At 39.4% G+C, this 20,527-nt stretch overlaps 9 protein-coding genes across 9 annotated transcripts; all 9 read left to right on the plus strand.

Moving 5' to 3' along the window:
• Nucleotides 1–284: 284 nt before the first annotated feature.
• Nucleotides 285–1,661, plus strand: LSM04_002513 (SH3-binding; the record flags this gene model as incomplete). The annotated part of the gene is made up of 2 exons (XM_067334884.1): nucleotides 285–309; nucleotides 778–1,661. The coding sequence occupies 2 exons, from the start codon at nucleotides 285–287 to the stop codon at nucleotides 1,659–1,661; spliced, it is 909 nt and encodes a 302-aa protein (XP_067189176.1).
• A 1,057-nt stretch (nucleotides 1,662–2,718) lies between these two features.
• LSM04_006003 (Transaldolase/Fructose-6-phosphate aldolase) lies at nucleotides 2,719–3,804 on the plus strand (the record flags this gene model as incomplete). The annotated part of the gene is made up of 1 exon (XM_067334885.1): nucleotides 2,719–3,804. The coding sequence occupies one exon, from the start codon at nucleotides 2,719–2,721 to the stop codon at nucleotides 3,802–3,804; it is 1,086 nt and encodes a 361-aa protein (XP_067189218.1).
• Nucleotides 3,805–4,473: 669 nt separating this feature from the next.
• On the plus strand, nucleotides 4,474–5,967 carry LSM04_000933 (uncharacterized protein; the record flags this gene model as incomplete). Its single annotated transcript, XM_067334886.1, has 1 exon — nucleotides 4,474–5,967. One exon carries the CDS (start codon nucleotides 4,474–4,476, stop codon nucleotides 5,965–5,967), a length of 1,494 nt encoding a protein of 497 aa, XP_067189161.1.
• A 225-nt stretch (nucleotides 5,968–6,192) lies between these two features.
• LSM04_008189 (Peptidase C19) lies at nucleotides 6,193–11,097 on the plus strand (the record flags this gene model as incomplete). The annotated part of the gene is made up of 1 exon (XM_067334887.1): nucleotides 6,193–11,097. The coding sequence occupies one exon, from the start codon at nucleotides 6,193–6,195 to the stop codon at nucleotides 11,095–11,097; it is 4,905 nt and encodes a 1,634-aa protein (XP_067189238.1).
• A 564-nt stretch (nucleotides 11,098–11,661) lies between these two features.
• On the plus strand, nucleotides 11,662–12,498 carry LSM04_007806 (Tetraspanin/Peripherin; the record flags this gene model as incomplete). Its single annotated transcript, XM_067334888.1, has 1 exon — nucleotides 11,662–12,498. One exon carries the CDS (start codon nucleotides 11,662–11,664, stop codon nucleotides 12,496–12,498), a length of 837 nt encoding a protein of 278 aa, XP_067189232.1.
• A 2,328-nt stretch (nucleotides 12,499–14,826) lies between these two features.
• On the plus strand, nucleotides 14,827–16,203 carry LSM04_002973 (Orotidine 5'-phosphate decarboxylase domain; the record flags this gene model as incomplete). The annotated part of the gene is made up of 1 exon (XM_067334890.1): nucleotides 14,827–16,203. The coding sequence occupies one exon, from the start codon at nucleotides 14,827–14,829 to the stop codon at nucleotides 16,201–16,203; it is 1,377 nt and encodes a 458-aa protein (XP_067189185.1).
• A 590-nt stretch (nucleotides 16,204–16,793) lies between these two features.
• LSM04_002678 (Aspartate/ornithine carbamoyltransferase) lies at nucleotides 16,794–17,776 on the plus strand (the record flags this gene model as incomplete). The annotated part of the gene is made up of 2 exons (XM_067334891.1): nucleotides 16,794–17,318; nucleotides 17,396–17,776. The coding sequence occupies 2 exons, from the start codon at nucleotides 16,794–16,796 to the stop codon at nucleotides 17,774–17,776; spliced, it is 906 nt and encodes a 301-aa protein (XP_067189179.1).
• Nucleotides 17,777–18,483: 707 nt separating this feature from the next.
• On the plus strand, nucleotides 18,484–19,425 carry LSM04_000088 (Dihydroorotate dehydrogenase domain; the record flags this gene model as incomplete). The annotated part of the gene is made up of 1 exon (XM_067334892.1): nucleotides 18,484–19,425. The coding sequence occupies one exon, from the start codon at nucleotides 18,484–18,486 to the stop codon at nucleotides 19,423–19,425; it is 942 nt and encodes a 313-aa protein (XP_067189151.1).
• A 492-nt stretch (nucleotides 19,426–19,917) lies between these two features.
• On the plus strand, nucleotides 19,918–20,527 carry LSM04_000034 (uncharacterized protein; the record flags this gene model as incomplete). The annotated part of the gene is made up of 1 exon (XM_067334893.1): nucleotides 19,918–20,527. A coding segment is annotated over one exon (610 nt), but the record flags the coding sequence as incomplete, so codon positions are not given.

Below are 20,527 nucleotides of genomic sequence, written 5' to 3' on the forward strand. Positions count from 1 at the left end.
AAGAGAAAGGGGATGTATTTCTTTTTAAATTTGTCCTGGTTTTACGGCAACGGCATGTTCCTTCTGTTCGTTAGTTCATTTAATTCATCTCTTTATCTCATAATTACCTTTGTGAGTGTCTGGGGAATGAATTTGTGATCTTTTCTTTTCTTTATTTCTGTTGATCTATCAGTGTTGTGTTATTATGGTTATTTTTACACCCTTCTTCTCCATAGATATATGCCAATGTATAGGTATCTCTCATATATATATATATATATATCTTTGTCTGTGTGGGTTTCCTTATGGATGTTTTTTTGTTTTATTACTGTTTATATTTTATGTTTAAAGAAATTATTTTTTTTTGTTTTTTTCTTTTTATTTCTCTTCTTTTGATTCCTTCTTCTTTTCTTCGTTTTTCTTGTTTTTGTTTCTCAGTGTTGGAGTTGGCTCTTCAAGAGAAAGGAGATAAACTCACCTCAAGGATTTTACATTTGCATTTATATAGATAGATTTGTTTATTTATCTATTATTCTGTAGGAAGAAGGAAGAAAGAAGAAAGAACGAAAAAGAAAAACCCTATTATTATTATTATTATTATTATTATTATTATTATTATTATTATTATTATTATTTAGACGGTTGCTATTATTTGGGGTAATACTCGTACGCAAGAGGGGAAAAAAGTAAGATCATATTGACAACGTTTTAAACCCGTATATATATTTATATTACAAGTCTGATTTATTCTCGTGGCTTTCTTCACTGCATGTGCCATCACCCCATCGCTCAATAAAGGCAAATCTACTACTACTACTACTACTACTACTACTACTACCAATAATACTAATAATAACAAAAACACCAATATCAATAGCAATAGCAATAATAATACTGCTAACAAGAACAATACAATGAAAGATACATCATATCCAGCAGAACGTCGGGCCGCACGACACTTAAAAGTCGCATTTCCAAACGCCGATCCCGACATGATTGACGAACTCGCCTATCTCGTCTCTTCACGGCGGCATACAATTAATGATGCTGTTAATATTCTGCAGAAACTGGAATTGTCGAATTGTGTTGGGAGTATTCAACCGCAGACGGGCCATCATGCAGGTCAAACACAGAATACGATGAACACAGCAGCCTCACAGAAGAGATCAATCCACAATAATACTCATACTACTACTACTACTACTACTACTACTACTACTACCACTAATAATAATAATAATAATAATAATAATAATAATAATAATAATAATACAACAGCAATAAGAAGAACAGCAACGCCGGGAGTATCACTGGCATCCCCACCATTAAGTGGAGTGCAGCCGTTGTTATTCACAACCACAATGACGGGAGATCGTCGAGTGCGGGATCACTGCCGGCAGATTGAAACGTTATTATACTTAAAACGAGTCAAGTATGAAAAAGTAAATGTGGCCGATGATGCCCTCTTGCAGCGGCGGCTGCGGGAGATGTATTTAGCGTCTGGGGGAGGAAAGACCACAGGCGTTCCCCCCACACCGGCGTTGTTTATGAATGGACACTTTGTTGGGGATTATGAGAAACTGCAGGAGTTGGAGGATGATGGATTGTTGATGGATACACTGAGGCAGATGGGTTATGATGATAGTCATGATCATAATAATGAAGAGAGTGGTGCGAATTAAATGGGAAGTAGTAGAAGAAAAGGAAATGGGGAAAGATATTATTATTATTATTATTATTATTATTATTATTATTATTATTATTTATTATTATTACAATTCTTTTAGTTTATAATCGTCAATGTTTTTTTTTTTTTATGACCCTTTCGTATTACTTTTTTTGTTTTCTTTCTTATTATTTTTCTTTCTTTTGGGAAATCCCGCGCTTCATTTTGGTTCTCATTCTTTTTCCCCCTTTGTTGTGTTTATCATTCTTTCATTGAAGTGCATTTTTTGGATAAACTTCTTTCCCTTTCTTTCTATCTATTTCTCTATTGCAGTCGATTACATATATAATGAAGTATGCGATTTATGCATGGAGCGTATCTTTTGTTCGCTTTTTTTCTGGTATTTGTGAGGAATCAAATTAATGTGCGTGTATCTCTGAAGTGATCTGCATATCTGTAACCTATATGTCTAGTTATATCTACCTATATAAACTTACCTCAAGGTATATATATACTTTTAGTTATTGATCTTTCTATGTATATATGTATAGAAGGACATATAGGGTTGTTTTTGCATGTGTATTTACTTTTGTCACTTTCTTCATTTGTTGTGTAAATGTTTAGAAGTCTCTCTGTGTTTTTATACATGTGTATCCAGGTAGAGTTTAGTGGTTATCTTTGTTATTGCTATTCATTCTTACAGGGATATATATGTGTATTTATGCTTTTTTCTTTTTCTTTCTTTAGTTTTCCTTCCTTTTAATTCTATTTTACAGTAATATATATACATATATATATATATATATATATATATATATATATAATTGAATACACACACACATACAATATCTATCTACATAAATCTGTATATCTATCTATCTCTATATCTCTATATCTTCTCCTTCTTTGGTTTGCCTCTCATCACATTATCACCATCTACCACAATAGATCTTCACTAAAAAAAAAAAGATATTACAAACAACAATACCACAAACAAAACGGAAAAAAAAACCTCAATAAACGAATAAAAATAAAAACAACAGCGAACAAGCAAACAAGGAAATAAAAAAAGAATGAGTCTATTAGACGGACTTAAACAATACACCACTGTTGTGGCCGACACGGCAGACTTCTCACTCCTCTCCAAATATAAACCAGAGGACGCCACCACAAATCCATCACTTGTACTCGCCGGCAGTCAACTCCCACAATACGCCCATCTCATTAGCGCCGCCGTGGAATTCGCCAAAACACACGTTAATGAAATGCGAGAAGGACTCACAACAGACGGCGATGAAAGGGCGCAGATGTTGGAACTCGCCGTGGATAAACTCACCGTCAGTTTTGGCGTGGAAATATTAAAAGTAATCCCCGGCCGCGTGAGTACCGAAGTGGACGCCCGTCTCTCGTACAATACAGAGAAAATGGTCACAAAGGCTCGACATCTCATTCGATTATATGAGGCGTGTGGAATTGCACGTAATCGAGTGTATGTGAAACTCGCCTCCACGTGGGAAGGCATCGCCGCCGCACGAATATTGGAAAAAGACACACCGCCCATTCAGTGCAATCTCACTCTTTTATTTTCATTTGGACAGGCGGTGGCGTGTGCGCAGGCCGGTGTTTCTCTCATCTCCCCCTTTGTGGGCCGTATTCTCGATTGGTACATTGCCGACGCCAAAGCCCAACAAGCAAATAATAATAATAATAATAATAATAATAATAATAATAATAATAATAATAATAATAATAATAATGAGAGTAAATCACCGGCGGAGATGTTTGCGGGGGCGGCGGATCCCGGTGTGCGGGCAGTCACGCGGGTGTATAATTACTACAAACAACACGGATACACCACAACTGTGATGGGGGCGTCTTTTCGCAATATCGGCGAAGTCCTCGAACTCGCCGGCTGCGACAAACTCACGATTGCCCCAAAACTGCTGGAGGAACTCGCCAACACGACAGGAAGTGTACAGAGGCGATTAGATCCCGCCCATCTCACGCAGAAGGAGGAGAAAATACCGGAGATTACACGACCGGAGGATCTCTTCGCGAGTGAACCAAACGCCATGGCAGTGGAGAAACTCGCAGAGGGAATAGAGGGATTCGCAAGAGATACTGTGAAGCTTGAGACACATATCGCTAAACTCCTCTAATGCGATGTTTTCTTTCTTTTTTTTTTCTGCGTTTCTTGATTTATTATTATTTGGAGGGGGAGGTTTATTGTGTATTAGGGAATGGGAATATGAAGACGATGAGGAAATGGGGAACGGCATCATCAAAAAAAAGAAAAAAAAGGAAATAAGACAAAAACGAGCAACTATACTTGTTTTTTTTTATCTTGATTCTGATAGATGAAGTGAGCGAGTAGGTGTTTGATTGGGTGAGTGAGCGGGTGGGAGTGAACTTAAAAAATGGCAATTTATGTGTTTTTCCTGCGTAATGTATTTTCTCCGATGTGTGTGTGTTTTTTTTTTTTTTTTACTTTTCTTTTCGTTTTTGTTTTGCTCTGCCATTTATTCACCTTTGCCGTTGTCTTTGGTTTTGATTGTGTGTGGCAAAAAAAAAAAAGAAATGTCGCTGCAGGGTGGAAGAGAGGAATAGTTCCATACCAAATAATACGGGTGTGGCCTACAAACGAGAAAAAAACAACAACAACAACGAATTTATATATAAACAATAGCCCATGGTACGATAAATGGGTTGTAGCTACGTTTTAATTTCATCCTATTGATAAAAAGGGACCCCTGGAAGATTACTCTTTCTTACATATATATTTTATTGTTTATTGTATCCCATTTTCTTTGTTTGTTTCAGTTAATTTCATGCGCCGTTTATGGGGGTCTCGCCATGCAGGACAACTGCAATACTCACTTCCTAAGGCATTACCCCTATCATCATCACTGTCATTATCTCTATTAACATCAACAACAACGACGACGATCATATCAACATCTACAGTAGTAACAGTAGCATTAGCAGGGAATTACCGCTCTATTTCAACAGCACCGCCTCTTTCTTTACTTTCATGGTCTGTAGATGCCGCTGGTCACACATATCGCCGCTGCAAACGTCGACTTTCAATTAATGAACGAATTCCGCTTCTCTGCCGTACAATCACAGAGACCGCACCAGACATTGTGGCACTGCAGGATTCTCTTCCCACTATTGCAGAGGCTCTCTGTGATGGAAATACGACTCATAGCAGTCATGCCTCTCATAACGGCGATAATACATCAATGACTGTTACAAGTGGGAATAATAAGAGTAAACCTCAATATGATTTAATAGGTTCTGTGCGTAATGGACGTTGTGGTTATTTACAACTGTTTAGAAGACGTGACTCCTTATGGGGTGGACGTCTTCTTCCATGCTATCCCTTTCTCACTGCAGAGTTTACCTATAATGATAATGATGTTTCTAACCCCAAACATGGAGAATCCACAATAGGAACATCAACAAGAAGAAAAGTGATGGAATCACAAGAGAGTAAAACTACTGTTGGTACCCGTTTTGTATTAACCAACGTGGATCTCTCCTACCGTGGTAAAAGTCTAGCCGTTGGTGGTAAACCACTTGTATCCCCCGATGTTAGCACAGACGGCAGTCCCTTTACATTAAGTGTTGGCTCATTATCTACATTACCCAACACACGCGTAAAAGGACAATTAGATTCTCATCGGGAAACAGCACTTATGTTTGTTTCACAGGTGGCACGTCCAGATGTGTTGTTGGGGAACTTTTTCATGGGAAGAGCGGAGACAATGCCGGGATATAATGATGCGTGGGTGTTGGCAGGGGCACCAGCAGAGCATGAACGCACTACGAACACATTCTTTCGTCATAAATATGATGCTGAGACGAATCACTATTACTTTTTACCAGAAAATATACATAATGTGGAGAGTACAGTGGAGATATCGGGAGATACACCATTAGGTACACCACTCTCACTTAACGCCTGTACTCCAATCATGAATAATAATAATAATAATAATAATAATAATAATAATAATAGTTTCGGTACGGTTAAAACAACTTCAGAGACTAAAACGGGAGAGGAAGAGTTGAAATCGCATCATGAGGGAAGACCGCAGGTTGCTGGGAGATTTCAGCGATGTTTCTTTCGTTCTTTGCCATCAAGGAATCACAAACAACAACTTCCACTGTTTCGCCGGTATGAACGACGGCAGTTCATTGTCCTTCGGCCCTTCACAGAAGTACCACTAACAGAAGAAGAGGCGAAGGGCCATCATGGGGATAATCCTGTGCGTTGCTCTGCTTCAGATGCATACCCCATTTTGGTACTTTTGGCATAAATGACATTCTTCACAAAACCTCAAATACAATCCACTTATTTTTTTGTTTAATTATCTTTTCTCTCTTTGTGTACGAGAGAGAAATGAGTATGTTTGTTCTTGTTCTTGTTGTTATTTATTATCTTTTAGTTACATCTTTTCCCCTTTTTATTTTTTTTCTTGAATTTGTTGTTTTTATTTTTATAACCATGAACTATTTTTTCACTGTAGTTTTTCCCTTGACTAATGTTAGAGTTAGATCGTTGGGTGAATAAAATAACTCACTCCTCAACCAATGAAGAGGAAGAGAATACTACTACTACCGCTTCTATCATCAGTAGTAGTAACAATAATAATAATAACAAGAAGGACACGAATAATCATAATATCCAAAGAATAACAGTGACAACATCTTCAATTTCATCAGATGTGTTTCGTGCTGCCTATCGCTTTGATACACCGTGTCTCTGTCGTCACACAACTGTACAAAATCGAACAGTGAATTGCATTGCCTCACCATGGTGTTTCGCAGGATTTCAAACACTATCAAGTGAGAATGAGGCGATTAAAGACTGTATAGCAGACATTGTGGGTGAGGGACCACAAGTGTTACTGCTTCCAGGGGATGATTATTATGGCGAGGAAGAAGAACAACAACAACAACAGGAGAAGGAAAATGAAAGGGGTAATAATAATAATAATAATAATAATAATAATAATAATAATAATAAAGATGAAGAAAGAAATAAGAAGGCGATAGCGGGTTGTATAGTAAATACAACATGTACAAGTACTAGTACTAATAGTAATAGTGTGACCAGCAGAAACAAGATAGTACCAATACGAAGAGGTATTCGAAATTTAGGCAATACATGTTATTTCAATGCTGTATTGCAGTTACTTTTTAATATACCAAGTGTTCGGAATGAGGTACTAAGTGTCTATAAAGATGCCGTTACTTCATCCAGTAGTGAAGATGACCAACATTACAATAATAGTAAGAATAAAAATCACGCCATCGATGAGATGCAGGAAAAAAACAATACATCCGAAGAAACATCATTACGTGCATCTGGTCTTGGTGAATTATTCGCAGAAATGGCATTTACTCGAGATGGATATGGTGCAAATGCCCAACCTTTTGCCTCCTTTCTCTCATTAGATACACAAATTCAACAGGATGCTCAGGAATTCTTTGCCCTATTGATTGAATGGCTGCAACGTGAGGGAAGTAAGGCGGTGGGACGCACATTTGAAGGAGCTCTTTTGTATGATCGTGCCTGTTGGAATTGTGGAAGATCTTTTAAACGTGCAGAGCCGTTTTCTTTTCTCTCACTTCCTGTGAAGAGTTCATTAGAGGAATCGCTGAAGACATTTCTTCAACCAGAAGAGGTGGAGGGCTTTGTGTGTGAGGGGTGTGATAGCACCACTACAGTCTCTTTATCACCGTACATTAGAGTCCTTCCAGATGTTCTCGTCATTCATCTTAATCGATTTACATTTGATGTACAAACATTGCAGCGACAGAAGGTGACGAAATCGGTGAATTTTCCTCTTGAGTGGGATTTGACGGAATACATGAATCAATGGAAACGGCAACAAAAGGAAAAACAACAGGATGATAATGAAGGAAATACTACGGTTGGACAGAATACATCTTCCTCAGAGGCGGTTTATACACTAAATGGTATTATCAATCATCTTGGTGAAACGGCTCTCTGTGGACACTATACATTCTATGGAAAGATTGATGAAAACGGTGGTTGGTATCAATTTGATGATGGTGAAGTAACAAAAGTACAACATCGTTTTCAAGGCACACGCGGTTCTTCAAAAGAAGTTTATATGTTAGTATACAAAAAACGTCAAACCGGTACTGGTGGTGGTAATAGGGTAGGAGATGTTCAGGAATGTTATGTAGATCCGAAAGGTATGGAAACTGGAAGGGATGTTTATCCTGCCATGATGCAGCAACTTCCCCCACGTCTTTTCAAACACATACAACGAATAAATCATGAATTGGTGAGTGCACGACAGACATGGCAACTGCGACGCACAGAAGTCATGTCTTTTATGCAGCAATGGAGTGAGATTATACGGGAACTATTTGCTGGATTTTCACTGGGAAACACACGTCCGTTGAGTGAGACGTGGGTAAAGAATGATGTGGACGATTATTTTGCTCTCCCCTCTAACTGGCTACTACTTCTGGGTCGATGTTTTTTTCCATCCCATGTAAATGTACGGCGTTATGGAGATGGTGAGAAGCGTAAAAAACGATTACGTAGTAGTGGTGTTGGTGCTGGGGATACTACTAATAATACTATTAATACGACGGAATCCGTAAATAATGAGTTTAGTGTACCTACAGTTGTCTCTGGAGCTGATGGGAGTGAAATTTTCTATGTGCAGTCGACCGCAGATGTTATGAATGGTGGAACACCGGGATATATTTTATTTGAAGGGGCTCATCACGCCGCCACACTGCTTGATAAGATGTGTGATGCCCGTTGTCCACATAACAAGTTAGCCCCGTGGGGAAATTATAAACTTGTTCCTTCTTCAACTGTAGTGAAGTTGGCATTACTGTTGAAAAGCACTTCTACATCACTGGAGTCTTCTTTTGCAGAAGTAGATAGTGATAATAATGATAATGTGTATTATGGTCCTTTTGCACGTTGGCGAGTTCGGGATAATCTCTGTAACACCTGTGTTGTTTTCATGGCAAATAAAGTATTACAGCAGAAGGAGTTATGGGATGAGGAGAGTGCGGCGTTGGCGTTATTAAGCTCCACCAGTAAAGGAACTGCGAATAATAATAATAATAATAATAATAATAATAATAACAATGGAGAGAGTGTAGAGGATGCATATGTTTATGTGAGTGAAAGTGTGATTGAATGTTGGGAAGATTCTCGTATGGCGAGTAACAAATGGAAGGATGTGGTGAATCATCAGGGTTTCACTGGACTATTTACCCTTTCACAATTACAAAAAGAGGAAACGGAAAAGGAACAGCAACAACAACAATGGGAAGGAGATAATGTTTCCACGTCAATACTTCCAGTCCTTGATGTGGGCAAATTACTCTGTGAGCATGGTTTACTGGCTCCATCTGCGGCTGTTCGTATTGTTCCTGTAGATCTCTGGTTCTATCTTCGCGAACGAGTTCTACGACCTCTCTTCTCTGAGAATAATAATAATAATAATAATAATAATAATAATAATAATAATAATAATAATAATAATAATAATAATAATAACAGTAGTAGTGACAATTGGGTTGAACAGATACTTCCATATCTTCCCACGCACACCACTCTCAAATGCCCAGACTGCATTCAACAGAGTGTAACTACAACAAGTGAGCGTCATGGGATTAGAGTGGCAAAGATGGAAGAAAGAAAACGATTTGGAACTGTTGCTACTGTAAGTCAACTCCTCTCTGCTTCACTAGCAGATATGTTGTCACAACATCCCAATCGAACTGTTTGGAAACGAAACCTCGAACGTTCCCTCCGCGAACACCGCCGTTCATGGGAAAAGGACCGGGATGCTGCCGTTGCTGCATTAAAGGAAACTATAGAGACATTAAAAAAAGAAGAGGAAGAACGGAGAAGAGAAGAGGCGGCTTGGAATGCTATGAAAGTGCGTAGGGGAAATAGGAAGCGGCATACAAATCGATCAACCGAGTCACTTCCCACAGAAGAGATACAGTCAACATCATTAACGCCTACAACTGATACTGTCAATACCACTAGTACTGTTCCTCTATCCCCACTGCAGTTAGCAGAGGAGGCGTTAAATTCGAAACGCATGGAAACATGTCCAGAGTTGACTACGGTGTACGGCTGTGTTCCACTGTGGTGGATTGCGGCCTGGCGGCAGTGGTGTGCAGACGTGGAGGGTGTTGTGCGACGACCACCGCGGTTTAATCACACCGCCTTTCGCTGCCCACACGGTGGTGCTATACTTCCATCACATCTAATGAACTCCACAGATCCGTTTTGGGAGGCGAAGTCTACGGCCAAACACTTCTGGCAAGTACTGCACCGTCGAGCAGTTAATCTTAGCGCCAATAGTAATAGTAATAGTAATAATAATAATAATAATAATAATAATAATAATAATAATACTAATAATAACAATGATGAAGATGATGATGTTGTTTTTGTTTCTGGTGATAATGATGATATGATTGCTGAGAATAGTGATTTACCAGGGATCCCTCCATTAGTGTTAGTACCAATGGAGGAGTTTCTAAGCATACTGAAAGACTACGGAGATGCAGATATGCTTCTTCCAATGGAAGATAAAGTGGAGAATGCTGAGCGGGGTGTAAACAAAGAGAAAGTTGTGCTCTTTGTAGAACGTAACACAGAACGTGTGTTTGATCCCCCATCATGTGAAGAATGTGTAGCGGCACTTCTTGACAGTGTTACGGAATCCTCTCGCTGTTTTATGAATGGTTCACTGAAGCTGCAATTACACCTTAGACGTAGTAAGAAGAATTTCTACGACGCTAATGATATCCTCCATGGTGTACACCACAGCACAACACTGCGTGAACTCAAATTGGCAATAGCACGACAAGTGGCAGATGCACATAAGTTTATCTTACCAATAGATGAGATGGAAATTCTGCGCGGACGTAAGCCACTCCGTCGAAATCGAGATCGGTCCAATAATAATAATAATAATAATAATAATAAAGAAGCTTGTACGAATGATGGGCATACCTCGCGGCGTGTGGTTTTTGATGTTGATGCCGATCCAACGCCCTCCTCCTCACAGGCAGTAGATGATAATGAGATGGAATGTACACTCTTTGAATGTGGACTCTGTGATGGGGATATACTCACCGTAAACGCCACGGAGCGGGTTCTCGCAAAGATTGAGAATGTCGTGGATGAGGTTGAAGTATGGGAAGAAATACCACCGGAACTCTTACAGCCGATACCGGAAAACCCCACAGCTTTCGCCGCCACACGATTGTACGCTGCTGTGGGTGAAGAGAAGAGAAGAAGTGAACTCGGCAAAGAGGAAAACACGGCAGAGTTTCAACTTGCATGTGAGGTGTGTACGTTTATTAATGCCCCTGGAAGTGTTTGCTGTGAAATATGTGAGACTCCACTGAAGAAACTATGCTAGTTGCGGGGTTTTACGCAGATGAAGAGAAGAAGTTTATTCCCAGTAAGGAATCATTTGTTGTTGTTGTTGTTGTTGTTGTTTTCTGTCTCTGTGTGTGTATATGTATGTTACCTAACGTACTTGTGATTGATTGCTTTTTTTTTTCTGCTTCTGCTTCTTCCTTCTTTTCACCACTATTGTTTACTGTGAACTTTTAAAGAAATGATCCTTTTCTTCTTCAAGAAAAGAAGAAAAAAAAAAAAAAGAAAGAACTACTGATGAATGCTCTTTTTTTGTGTATGAATATTATTTAACCTTCCCATGGATGATTTCTTTTATTGTTTTTATATTATTATTCCTATTATTATTCTCTGGTTCTTTTGTTTCTCTATTTCTCTCTCGTACAAACGGATGATACAAGAGTAGAAAAACAAAACAAAAAAAAGTTACAACAACCAAAAAAGCAAAAGGCAAAAAAATATGGGTATGAATACGTATTACGATGACTACCACGTCCCTATGGGTCAACGCCGAGAGAGTTCTGCTAATGGGCACAATGAACGAGGGTGTCTCTCATTTTCCCGCATGGTATTAATGGGAGTAAATGTACTTCTCACCATTGCCGCCATTGCCGGTCTCACGTTTGGTTTAATTGAGCGGGATAGTGTGGAGTCGGTTCTGCAGGAAGTCTGCCATTCCTGCAATATGGTGTATATTATCTATATTGCTGGACTCAGTGCCCTTCTCGGCTTCTCACTCCTCGGCTTTCTCGCCCTCTGTTCCCGCAATCTCTGCCTGCGGGTGTTGTACTTTCTCCACTTACTCGTAGTCTTTCTGGTGGCTTTAACTGTCTCTGTGGTGTACACACTCGTTGGCAGCGAGCAATTGGATTTGGAGACTGGCTGGAATGATGCGGCCACGCACAACAGTGAAGCTTTGTGTGCGTTTGAGTTGAAGATGGAGTGTTCCGGCTGGAAGACACCCTGCAATGTGGTGGTGGGAGACAGCTGGGGGGTGCAGAGGTATTTGGATGCGATTGGGAAAATACTGCTGGGCGAAGAGGAACAACAACCACAACAACAGGCAGCGGAAGTACACACACGAGAAGAAAAAGGAAGAAGGGAATTAAAAACAACGAGTAGGACAGCCACGATACTGCCATCGTTTTTTGTAAAAGTGAATGATAATACAATGATGGCCACCTGTCCTGTGTGCGAGCCAAATGATCAGAAGAAGATAAACACCTTTACATCCACGTGTAGGGATGTCGTGATGGGGACGATTAAGGAATATATGAAGATCATCCTTCCAGTTGGGTACTCTGTGGCCGGTGTGGCTTTTATTGGAATGATGGTAACGTGGATGCTGCATCATAAAGTAGTGCGCCATTCACGTTACAGTGGACGCTACTACCGTGTATAAGGGAAATGCAAGCGATAGGTATAAATAAAAAAAATAAATACAAAAAAAAAAAAATACACATACATATCATCACTATCGCATAGAGAGGGAAAAGAAAAAGAAAGGGAAAACAAACGTAAGTAAAAGTGGAATCCTCAAATTTCTTTTTTTTTTCTCTTCCTTTCTCTATTTCCGTATCCTTTTCTACCTTTCCTTTCTCTCTCTTGCTCTTTTCTCTCTCTAATGCGATAGTGATGACATGTGCGAAGATATCTTATCTGGTAATGATAATAAAACACGGGTCCCACCGTTCCCCTCTGGCAGATCTTTTTGAATTCCCAACTCTTTCACATAAAAATAGTAGATAATGGATCTGTTCTTTTTTTTTCCTATTTCCAGATTTTTTCCGTTTATATCATTCAAGATACTGTTTATTGCAGCGAGTGAAGGTGTGCGAACTTTTTTTTCTTTGTTTATGTCTCTCTCTGTGTGTAGGGGCATTTTTCTTTAAAAAAGCATTTTTTTTAGGGGGCAAGGAAAAATAGTAAAAAGAGAAATGACGACAGATTTTATTTCGACAAGAAAAATTAAAAAAAAAGGCATTCATGAGAGTAAAACGGTGAAGGCAAGTCGTCTCACCCAGTTTCAACAGATGTATCTATGTTTAGTGACTATCATCTCTGAACAAATGTATGTGTGCGTATATCTCTGCTGCCCATGCCATCTAGTGTTTTCTTTATTATTATTATTATTATTATTATTATTATTATTATTATTATTATTATTATTATTATTATTATTATTATTATTACCATTATTATTATGATTATTATTATGATTATGATTATGATTATGATTATGATTATGATTATGATTATGATTATTATTATTATTATTATGATTATGATTATTATTATTATTATTATTATTATTATTATTATTATTATTATTATTATTATTTCGCTGTATAGATGCCATTTTTTATTTTGTTGCAATCATTATTTATCACGACATCCCCCGAAGAGAGGGAAGATGTGTGATTGCGCGTGTATTTGAAAGGAAAAATAGCACAGTTAAAGTAAAAAAGGTGGAAAAATAATAAAAAAAATAATAATAAAGACAATTAAAGGTTTATACAGACAGATGTGAAGTTATATAAAAGTTTTTTTCTTCTTTGTGTGTATGACCGTACTTTCACTGTATATCATCAATATCACTATTACTCTTTGATTTATTGGTTTATTTATTTCTATTTTTATGTCTGTCATATGTTTTCTTTGTACTACACAGACTACTCTTTTCTTTGGAGGCGACCAATTGCCACTTTCTTATCATTTACTACTGATTCCGGTAGGAACTCCGCAATGTTTATATATATATATATGTAATATTTCTGTAATTTATTTCTACCGTTAATGGTTGTTTACAAGTTACCATGATGAATAAATTCCTTGTTTTTTTTTTCTTGTCTTCATTTACCCAAAATTACAAATGAGTGGGTGAGTGTCTCATCTATTAGAGAGGGATATTTAGACCATATTAAACAAGGTAGATTAAACATAGTGTGTATTCTATTGAAATACCAAATGATTGTTGGTAATATGCAGTACCACAATTATTTTACAAAAGGTAAGAAATGAATCTACAAAACAAGAAAAGGGGATTTCTTATTGGGATGAATGCTGTAATCCGATCTTAAATGGCAACTCCAACAAGAGTATAGCGGATATGAAAACAAAACAAAACCCAACCATAAATTTCTCTAATTAGAGAGAAACATATACGTACATAGTTATTTCTCTTGATGGGCTGTCCTCATTATTGTTATTATTTTCTGTTTCTTTGTTTGTTTTTTCTCTGAAAAGAAAACAAAGAAACAAAAAACATTAATAACAACATCGTGATATTATATCTCCCAGTGTGTGGGCGGGCGGAGGTGTTGATGATGTTAAATACATAACACGCATTGGAAATGTAAAGTGAGTCCCCACAGCAAACGTGGCCGAGTGGTTAAGGCGCCTGCCTGCTAAGCAGGTGTGATCTCACGCGTAGGTTCGAACCCTACCGTTTGCGATGCTTTTCTTGAATTTGCGAAAAAAAAAATGAAAGTTTTTTTTTTTTTGTAACAGGGTTGTTTCTTGAGGAAAAGAAATTTTATTTATACATTTTAATCTTCTGCTTCCTCTTCCTCTTCTTCTGCCTTTGAATCTGTTTGGAGGAGAGTGATATCTCCTCAGTCTGAAAAGCAGAGAAGGGCAGCAAAAAAAAAAAAAATAGTCGAATAAAAAAAAAACAATAAAACGTTAAAATAAAAACAGAAAAAATAAATAAATAAAATAAACAAAGAAAATGTCTGCGAATTTCTTTGATATGCTAAATGAGCGAGCAAAGACAACGCTCCTTTGCATTGGTCTTGACCCCCGTGCAAAGACGGCTAAGGTAGCTGCAGAGGAATGTATCCGTCTCATTGACGCCACGAAAGAATATGCCGCCGCGTACAAACCAAACGCTGCTTTCTTTGAATTTTTTGGCAAAGAAGGCTGGGATGCACTACAACGCGTGATTGCACACGTCCCTGCAAACATTCCTGTGGTACTGGATGCCAAACGTGGGGATATTGCTGATACCGCTGATGCCTACGCCAAGTCTGCCTTTGAACACTTAAAGGCGCACGCTATTACGGCATCTCCTTACATGGGTGGGGACTCTCTCTCACCATTCCTGCAGTACGCATCAAAGGGTGTGTTTATTCTCTGCAAGACATCCAATAGGGGTTCTGGTGAAATCCAGTGTCTTCATGTGGATGGTCGCAATCTCTACGAAACCGTTGCTGAACGTGCGGAAACAGTGTGGAATCATAATAACAATGTCGGTCTTGTTGTAGGGGCCACAGATGCGGTGGCGCTGGGACGTGTGCGAGCACGAGCCCCAACGTTGTGGTTTCTCGTTCCCGGCATTGGCGCGCAGGGCGGCGATCTTAAAGCCGCTCTTGAGGCCGGACTGCGGGCGGATGGAAGTGGAATGCTTATTAATGTTTCACGTGCTGTGGCCCGTGCAGAGGACCCACACGCGGCGGCGAAGAAACTTTGTGAAGCTATTAACATTATTCGATTTAACCGTGGTACATCAACAGAGTTGGCAATGGCCCTCGTTGCTTCCCGCTGTGTGCGGTTTGGCAACTTTACGCTAAAGTCTGGGAAGAAGTCGCCCATCTATTTGGATCTACGCCGACTTGTAACACATCCATCTATTCTTCGCATGGTTGCACGCGAGTATGCGAAGGTGTTGCGTCATTTACGCTTTGATCGTATTGCGGGATTGCCGTATGCTGCACTGCCTATTGCTACAGCCATCGCACTTGAGATGAATGTTCCACTTATTTACCCACGCCGTGAGGCAAAGGCCTACGGTACACAGGCCGCCATTGAAGGTGACTACAAGAAGGGTGATCGTGTTGTGATTATTGATGATCTCGTTACAACAGGTGAAACTAAAGTGGAGGCGATTGAGAGACTCAAGTCTGCTGGATTGGAGATTGTTTCTATTGTGGTGCTTATTGATCGTGAAATGGGGGCGAAGAAGTTTCTCGGTTCTCTTGGTTATGACTTTGAGGCGGTCGTCACACTCTCGCGGCTGCTCCCATTGTGGTTACAGTCAGGTGCTATTACAGAAAAGCAGATGAGTGAGGTCCGCACATTCATGGCGTCGTCGTCGAGTAAACTGTAATTAAAAAGAAAAGGAACGAAGAGAAAAGTGAGAGAGGAAGAAAAAGGGAGGGTGGTGTTTGAATGTTGTCAGTAACAAAGGTGCTTAACACGCACTCATACATACACACACACACACAGAAAGACCGACACGTACGCTAATAATATACTTAAACGAAAAAAAAAATTCCCCATGGATATGGGAATGCCAAAAAAAAAAAAAAAAAAAGGAAAAAAGGAGAGAGAAAAAAAAAACAAGAGCAGCTCCAGTGAGAGAGAGTTAAGTATCGAGACTTTCATTAGGGGGCGAATGAATTCGGTTTCCCGATTTCTGTAGGTTTCAAGTACATGTCTCACTTTCTGAGGATCAAATATTGCAAAAAGAAAAATGCCTGAATAGAGAACAAAATTTACTCAACATTTATCATATTATTAATGTACTTTTTCTTCGTTTATTTCTATCTATACGTGTAATTGTCTTAAGGAGCGGCATCGCACAGACACAAACGCACAAATTATACAACAACATTTGTACTATTAGTCATACATATTAATTGTTGTCTTCAGGACATAATAATATAATAATATATCGTAAAAAAGAAGAGAAATATAATGGTAGATCTGCAACCTGTTTCTAGCCTTAAAGGCAAAAGCGTGACAAGTGCTGAACAATTTACCCGTGAGGATATTGATGCGTTAATGCGTCTCGCTCTTCTTATGAAAGAGAAGGTGGACAGTGGTGAGGTACTGCAGTTATTACAGGGCCGTATTATGACCCCGCTCTTCTTTGAAGACTCCTCTCGTACTTTCAGTTCCTTTTGTGCCGCCATGATTCGTCTTGGCGGAAGTGTTGTGAACTTTAAAGTGGAGACATCCTCCGTGAGTAAAGGCGAGACATTGGCCGATACCGTTCGCACACTGGATGCCTATAGTGATGTATTGGTATTGCGACATCCACGCACTGCGGCAATTGACGAGGCCGTCGCTGTCGCCCAACACCCCGTCATGAATGCGGGCAATGGGGCTGGCGAACATCCAACACAGGCACTACTCGATACACTCACCATTCGTGCAGAGTTGGGTTATGTGGACGGCATCACAATTGCCCTCATTGGCGATCTCAAGATGGGTCGAACGGTACATTCACTATTGAAACTGTTGGTGCGTAATTTTAACCTCCAAACCGTTTTCTCGTTGCCCCGGATGCACTACAGATGCCGCAGGAAGTGCTGGATTCACTTGAGAAGGAAATTGCAGCAAAGGGCGTAAGGATTCGTCGCACGTCTGCGTTAACAGAGGAAGTGATGCGTGCGAGTGATGTGTTGTACACCACACGTTTACAAAAAGAACGTTTTGTGGCTTCTGCGAGTGATGATGCCGCCGCACTGCAGTCGTTTGAGTCTGTGAAGGCCGATATCACAATTGATGCGGCGCGAATGCAATTAGCGAAGGAAAAGATGATTGTGATGCACCCACTGCCTCGCAATGATGAACTCAGCACCAGTGTCGACACAGACCCACGGGCGGCGTACTTTAAGCAGATGCGATACGGTATGTTTATGCGTATGGCGATTTTGTGGAGTGTATTGGCGTGAGGAAATAATGAAAGAAATAAACAAAGAAAGGGAATGAAATAAAGAAGTGTTATTACCTTTTTTTTTCTTTTGTTCTCGTTCATACTGTTTTTGTTTTTGTTTTTTCGATTGTTGTTGTTGTTGTTGCTAACAACAAATAGAATGAAAAATTTAGGTTGATCATAACTAAATAAAATATGTTTTTTTTTACTTTTTCATTTATTTAGCAATAAGGATAATAACCGAAAATAAAAACGAAAAAAAAACAGCTGAGCAGGTTCAGGTGATATGGTGGTGTATGACTATTTTCACTGGATGGAAATGATGATAATGATTAGGCAGGTGGAATAAGACACAGCGGTATTAGATGGTTTCATTATTTCTTTGTATCTTCTTCTTCTTCTTCACCTGTTATTGTTGTTATTGATATTTCCCTGCTGTCATGCAGGTTTCTCTCTCTTTTTTTGTGTTTGATACTATCTCACATTTTATCGGCTGTTATTTGTATCTATTGTTTTTCTCTTGAGCTTACTTATATATTCCTGTTACCCCACTACCTCTTTATTAATAATGATGATAATGATGATATGTGTCCTCTTCGTTATTCTCAACTCTAACCAGGGCGGGTGGACTGGAAGGGAAAAATAAAAAATAAAAGTTGAACCAACCAACCAAACAACATTACATAAAAACAAAAACAAAAAAGAGGAACACTACAAAGAACAAATATGAGTCTGAAACTTAATATTCTCGGCCATGAGTTTGCCAATCCACTCATGAATGCCGCTGGTGTGCTTTGCAGTACAATAGACGATCTGCAATGCATGACAGCCTCTGCGAGCGGTTCACTTGTCTCGAAGAGTTGTACTCCCGCACACCGTGATGGAAACCCCGAACCGCGATACTGCGGATTACCACTCGGCAGCATTAATTCCATGGGACTTCCCAATTTGGGATTCGATTTCTATTTAAAGTATGCCAGCGAACAGCACGATTATAGCCGGAAACCACTCTTTCTCTCCATGTCGGGACTCTCCGCAGAGGAGAATGCCGCGATGTCTAGGAGACTCGCGCCTGTAGCAAAAGAAAAGGGCGTTGTGTTGGAATTAAACCTTTCATGCCCGAATGTACCCGGCAAACCACAAGTGGCATATGACTTTGATACGATGCGTGTGTATTTAAAGGAGGTATCAGAGGCATATGGAATGCCATTTGGAGTGAAGATGTCACCGTACTTTGATATTGCACATTTTGATATGGCGGCAGCGGTGTTGAATGAATTTCCACTCGTTAAATTTATCACATGTGTTAATAGCATTGGCAATGGTCTTGTTATTGATCCAGCAACGGAAACTGTTGTGATTAAGCCAAAACAAGGATTTGGTGGTGTGGGTGGTAAGTACATTCTTCCTACGGCGTTAGCTAATGTGAATGCATTTTATCGTCGTTGCCCAGATAAATTGGTATTTGGCTGTGGTGGTGTATACACTGGTGAGGATGTCTTTCTCCATATTCTTGCTGGAGCCTCAATGGTACAAGTGGGAACCGCACTGCATGAAGAAGGTCCAGCTATCTTTGATCGTCTTGCTAAGGAACTGCAGGAAATTATGAAGAAGAAGGGATACAAAACACTGGATGAGTTTCGTGGAGGTGTTAAGACAATTGAATAAAGAAGAAATTTGGGGGAAATGAGGTTTCCATGTTTTCGCAAAATGGTAACAGGAAGAAGAAGAATGTATAATACGAATATCTCTTTTGGAAGGGTTTTTAACGGCATTGACATAACGAAAGCGAAGAAGTGTAAAAAAAAAAGATATAGAAGACGTGATCCCATCGTGTAAATAATGATAGCAAAATAAAGAAGGAGAGCAAAGAAATAAAGAAAAAGAGGAAAAACATAATAAGAAATCATCAAGGTGATATCTACAATGCTTCTTTTTTTCTTACAATAAAGAGGATCATTTTTTTTTTTGTTAATTGTCTTCTTTTTCTCTTACTCTTTTATATCAGGGAAGCATTTCATACACATAATACTATTTTGCATACATATAGTATTATCATTCATTCTTGAGAGAGAGAGAGAATTACATTGGTACCAATAACAAGCAATATATATATATATATATATATATATATATATATAATCTTCTATAGAGAGAGTTATGCGCCGATTAGCTCCTTCTGTGAATAGTAGCCGCCTGCTGCTGCGCTTTGTTGCCTCCGCATCCGTTTTACAGAATGTTCCTCCGGCCAAGACATCCGTAAAGTTAGGTACACCCATTGCAAAGGAGGAAGTGGCTCGTGCCTTTAATGTACCGGCCGCACTACTTGAACAGACATGTCGACCAGCGGAGATTCTCTTCACAACTGTCGATCTCGCCCGTTCTCGCTTCGCCCCATTAATAGCGACGCTTTCTGCCGAAGAGGATGTGACAAAGATTGCCGCAGAGGTGCGGGCAGCGAAGGGTGGAAATAATACTAACAATACTCCTGTGAAGGCGGTTGCGGGGGCAAAAGAGAAGTTTAAGAATACGGCGTGGTCCAGTGTGCGGGAACTGGTAACATTCTATGAAGAGGTAATGTATCCCATGCGTGTGAAGCTGCAGGAGTACAAAGTACATGAATTAAACAGCTTTCACATTAAGGATGATCTTAAGCGTGGTCTCTCTGCCTTTAAACAAGAGCATCTTGATAAGCAGAAGGCGGAGTTGGTAAAGGTGCAGAAGCATATGCAGGATTGCCAGAACTTTATTAAGGAAGCCGCTCAGTCAT

The sequence above is a fragment of the Trypanosoma melophagium genome (genome assembly GCF_022059095.1).
Source record: "Trypanosoma melophagium isolate St. Kilda chromosome Unknown ctg32segment0, whole genome shotgun sequence".
Classification (NCBI taxonomy): domain Eukaryota; phylum Euglenozoa; class Kinetoplastea; order Trypanosomatida; family Trypanosomatidae; genus Trypanosoma; species Trypanosoma melophagium.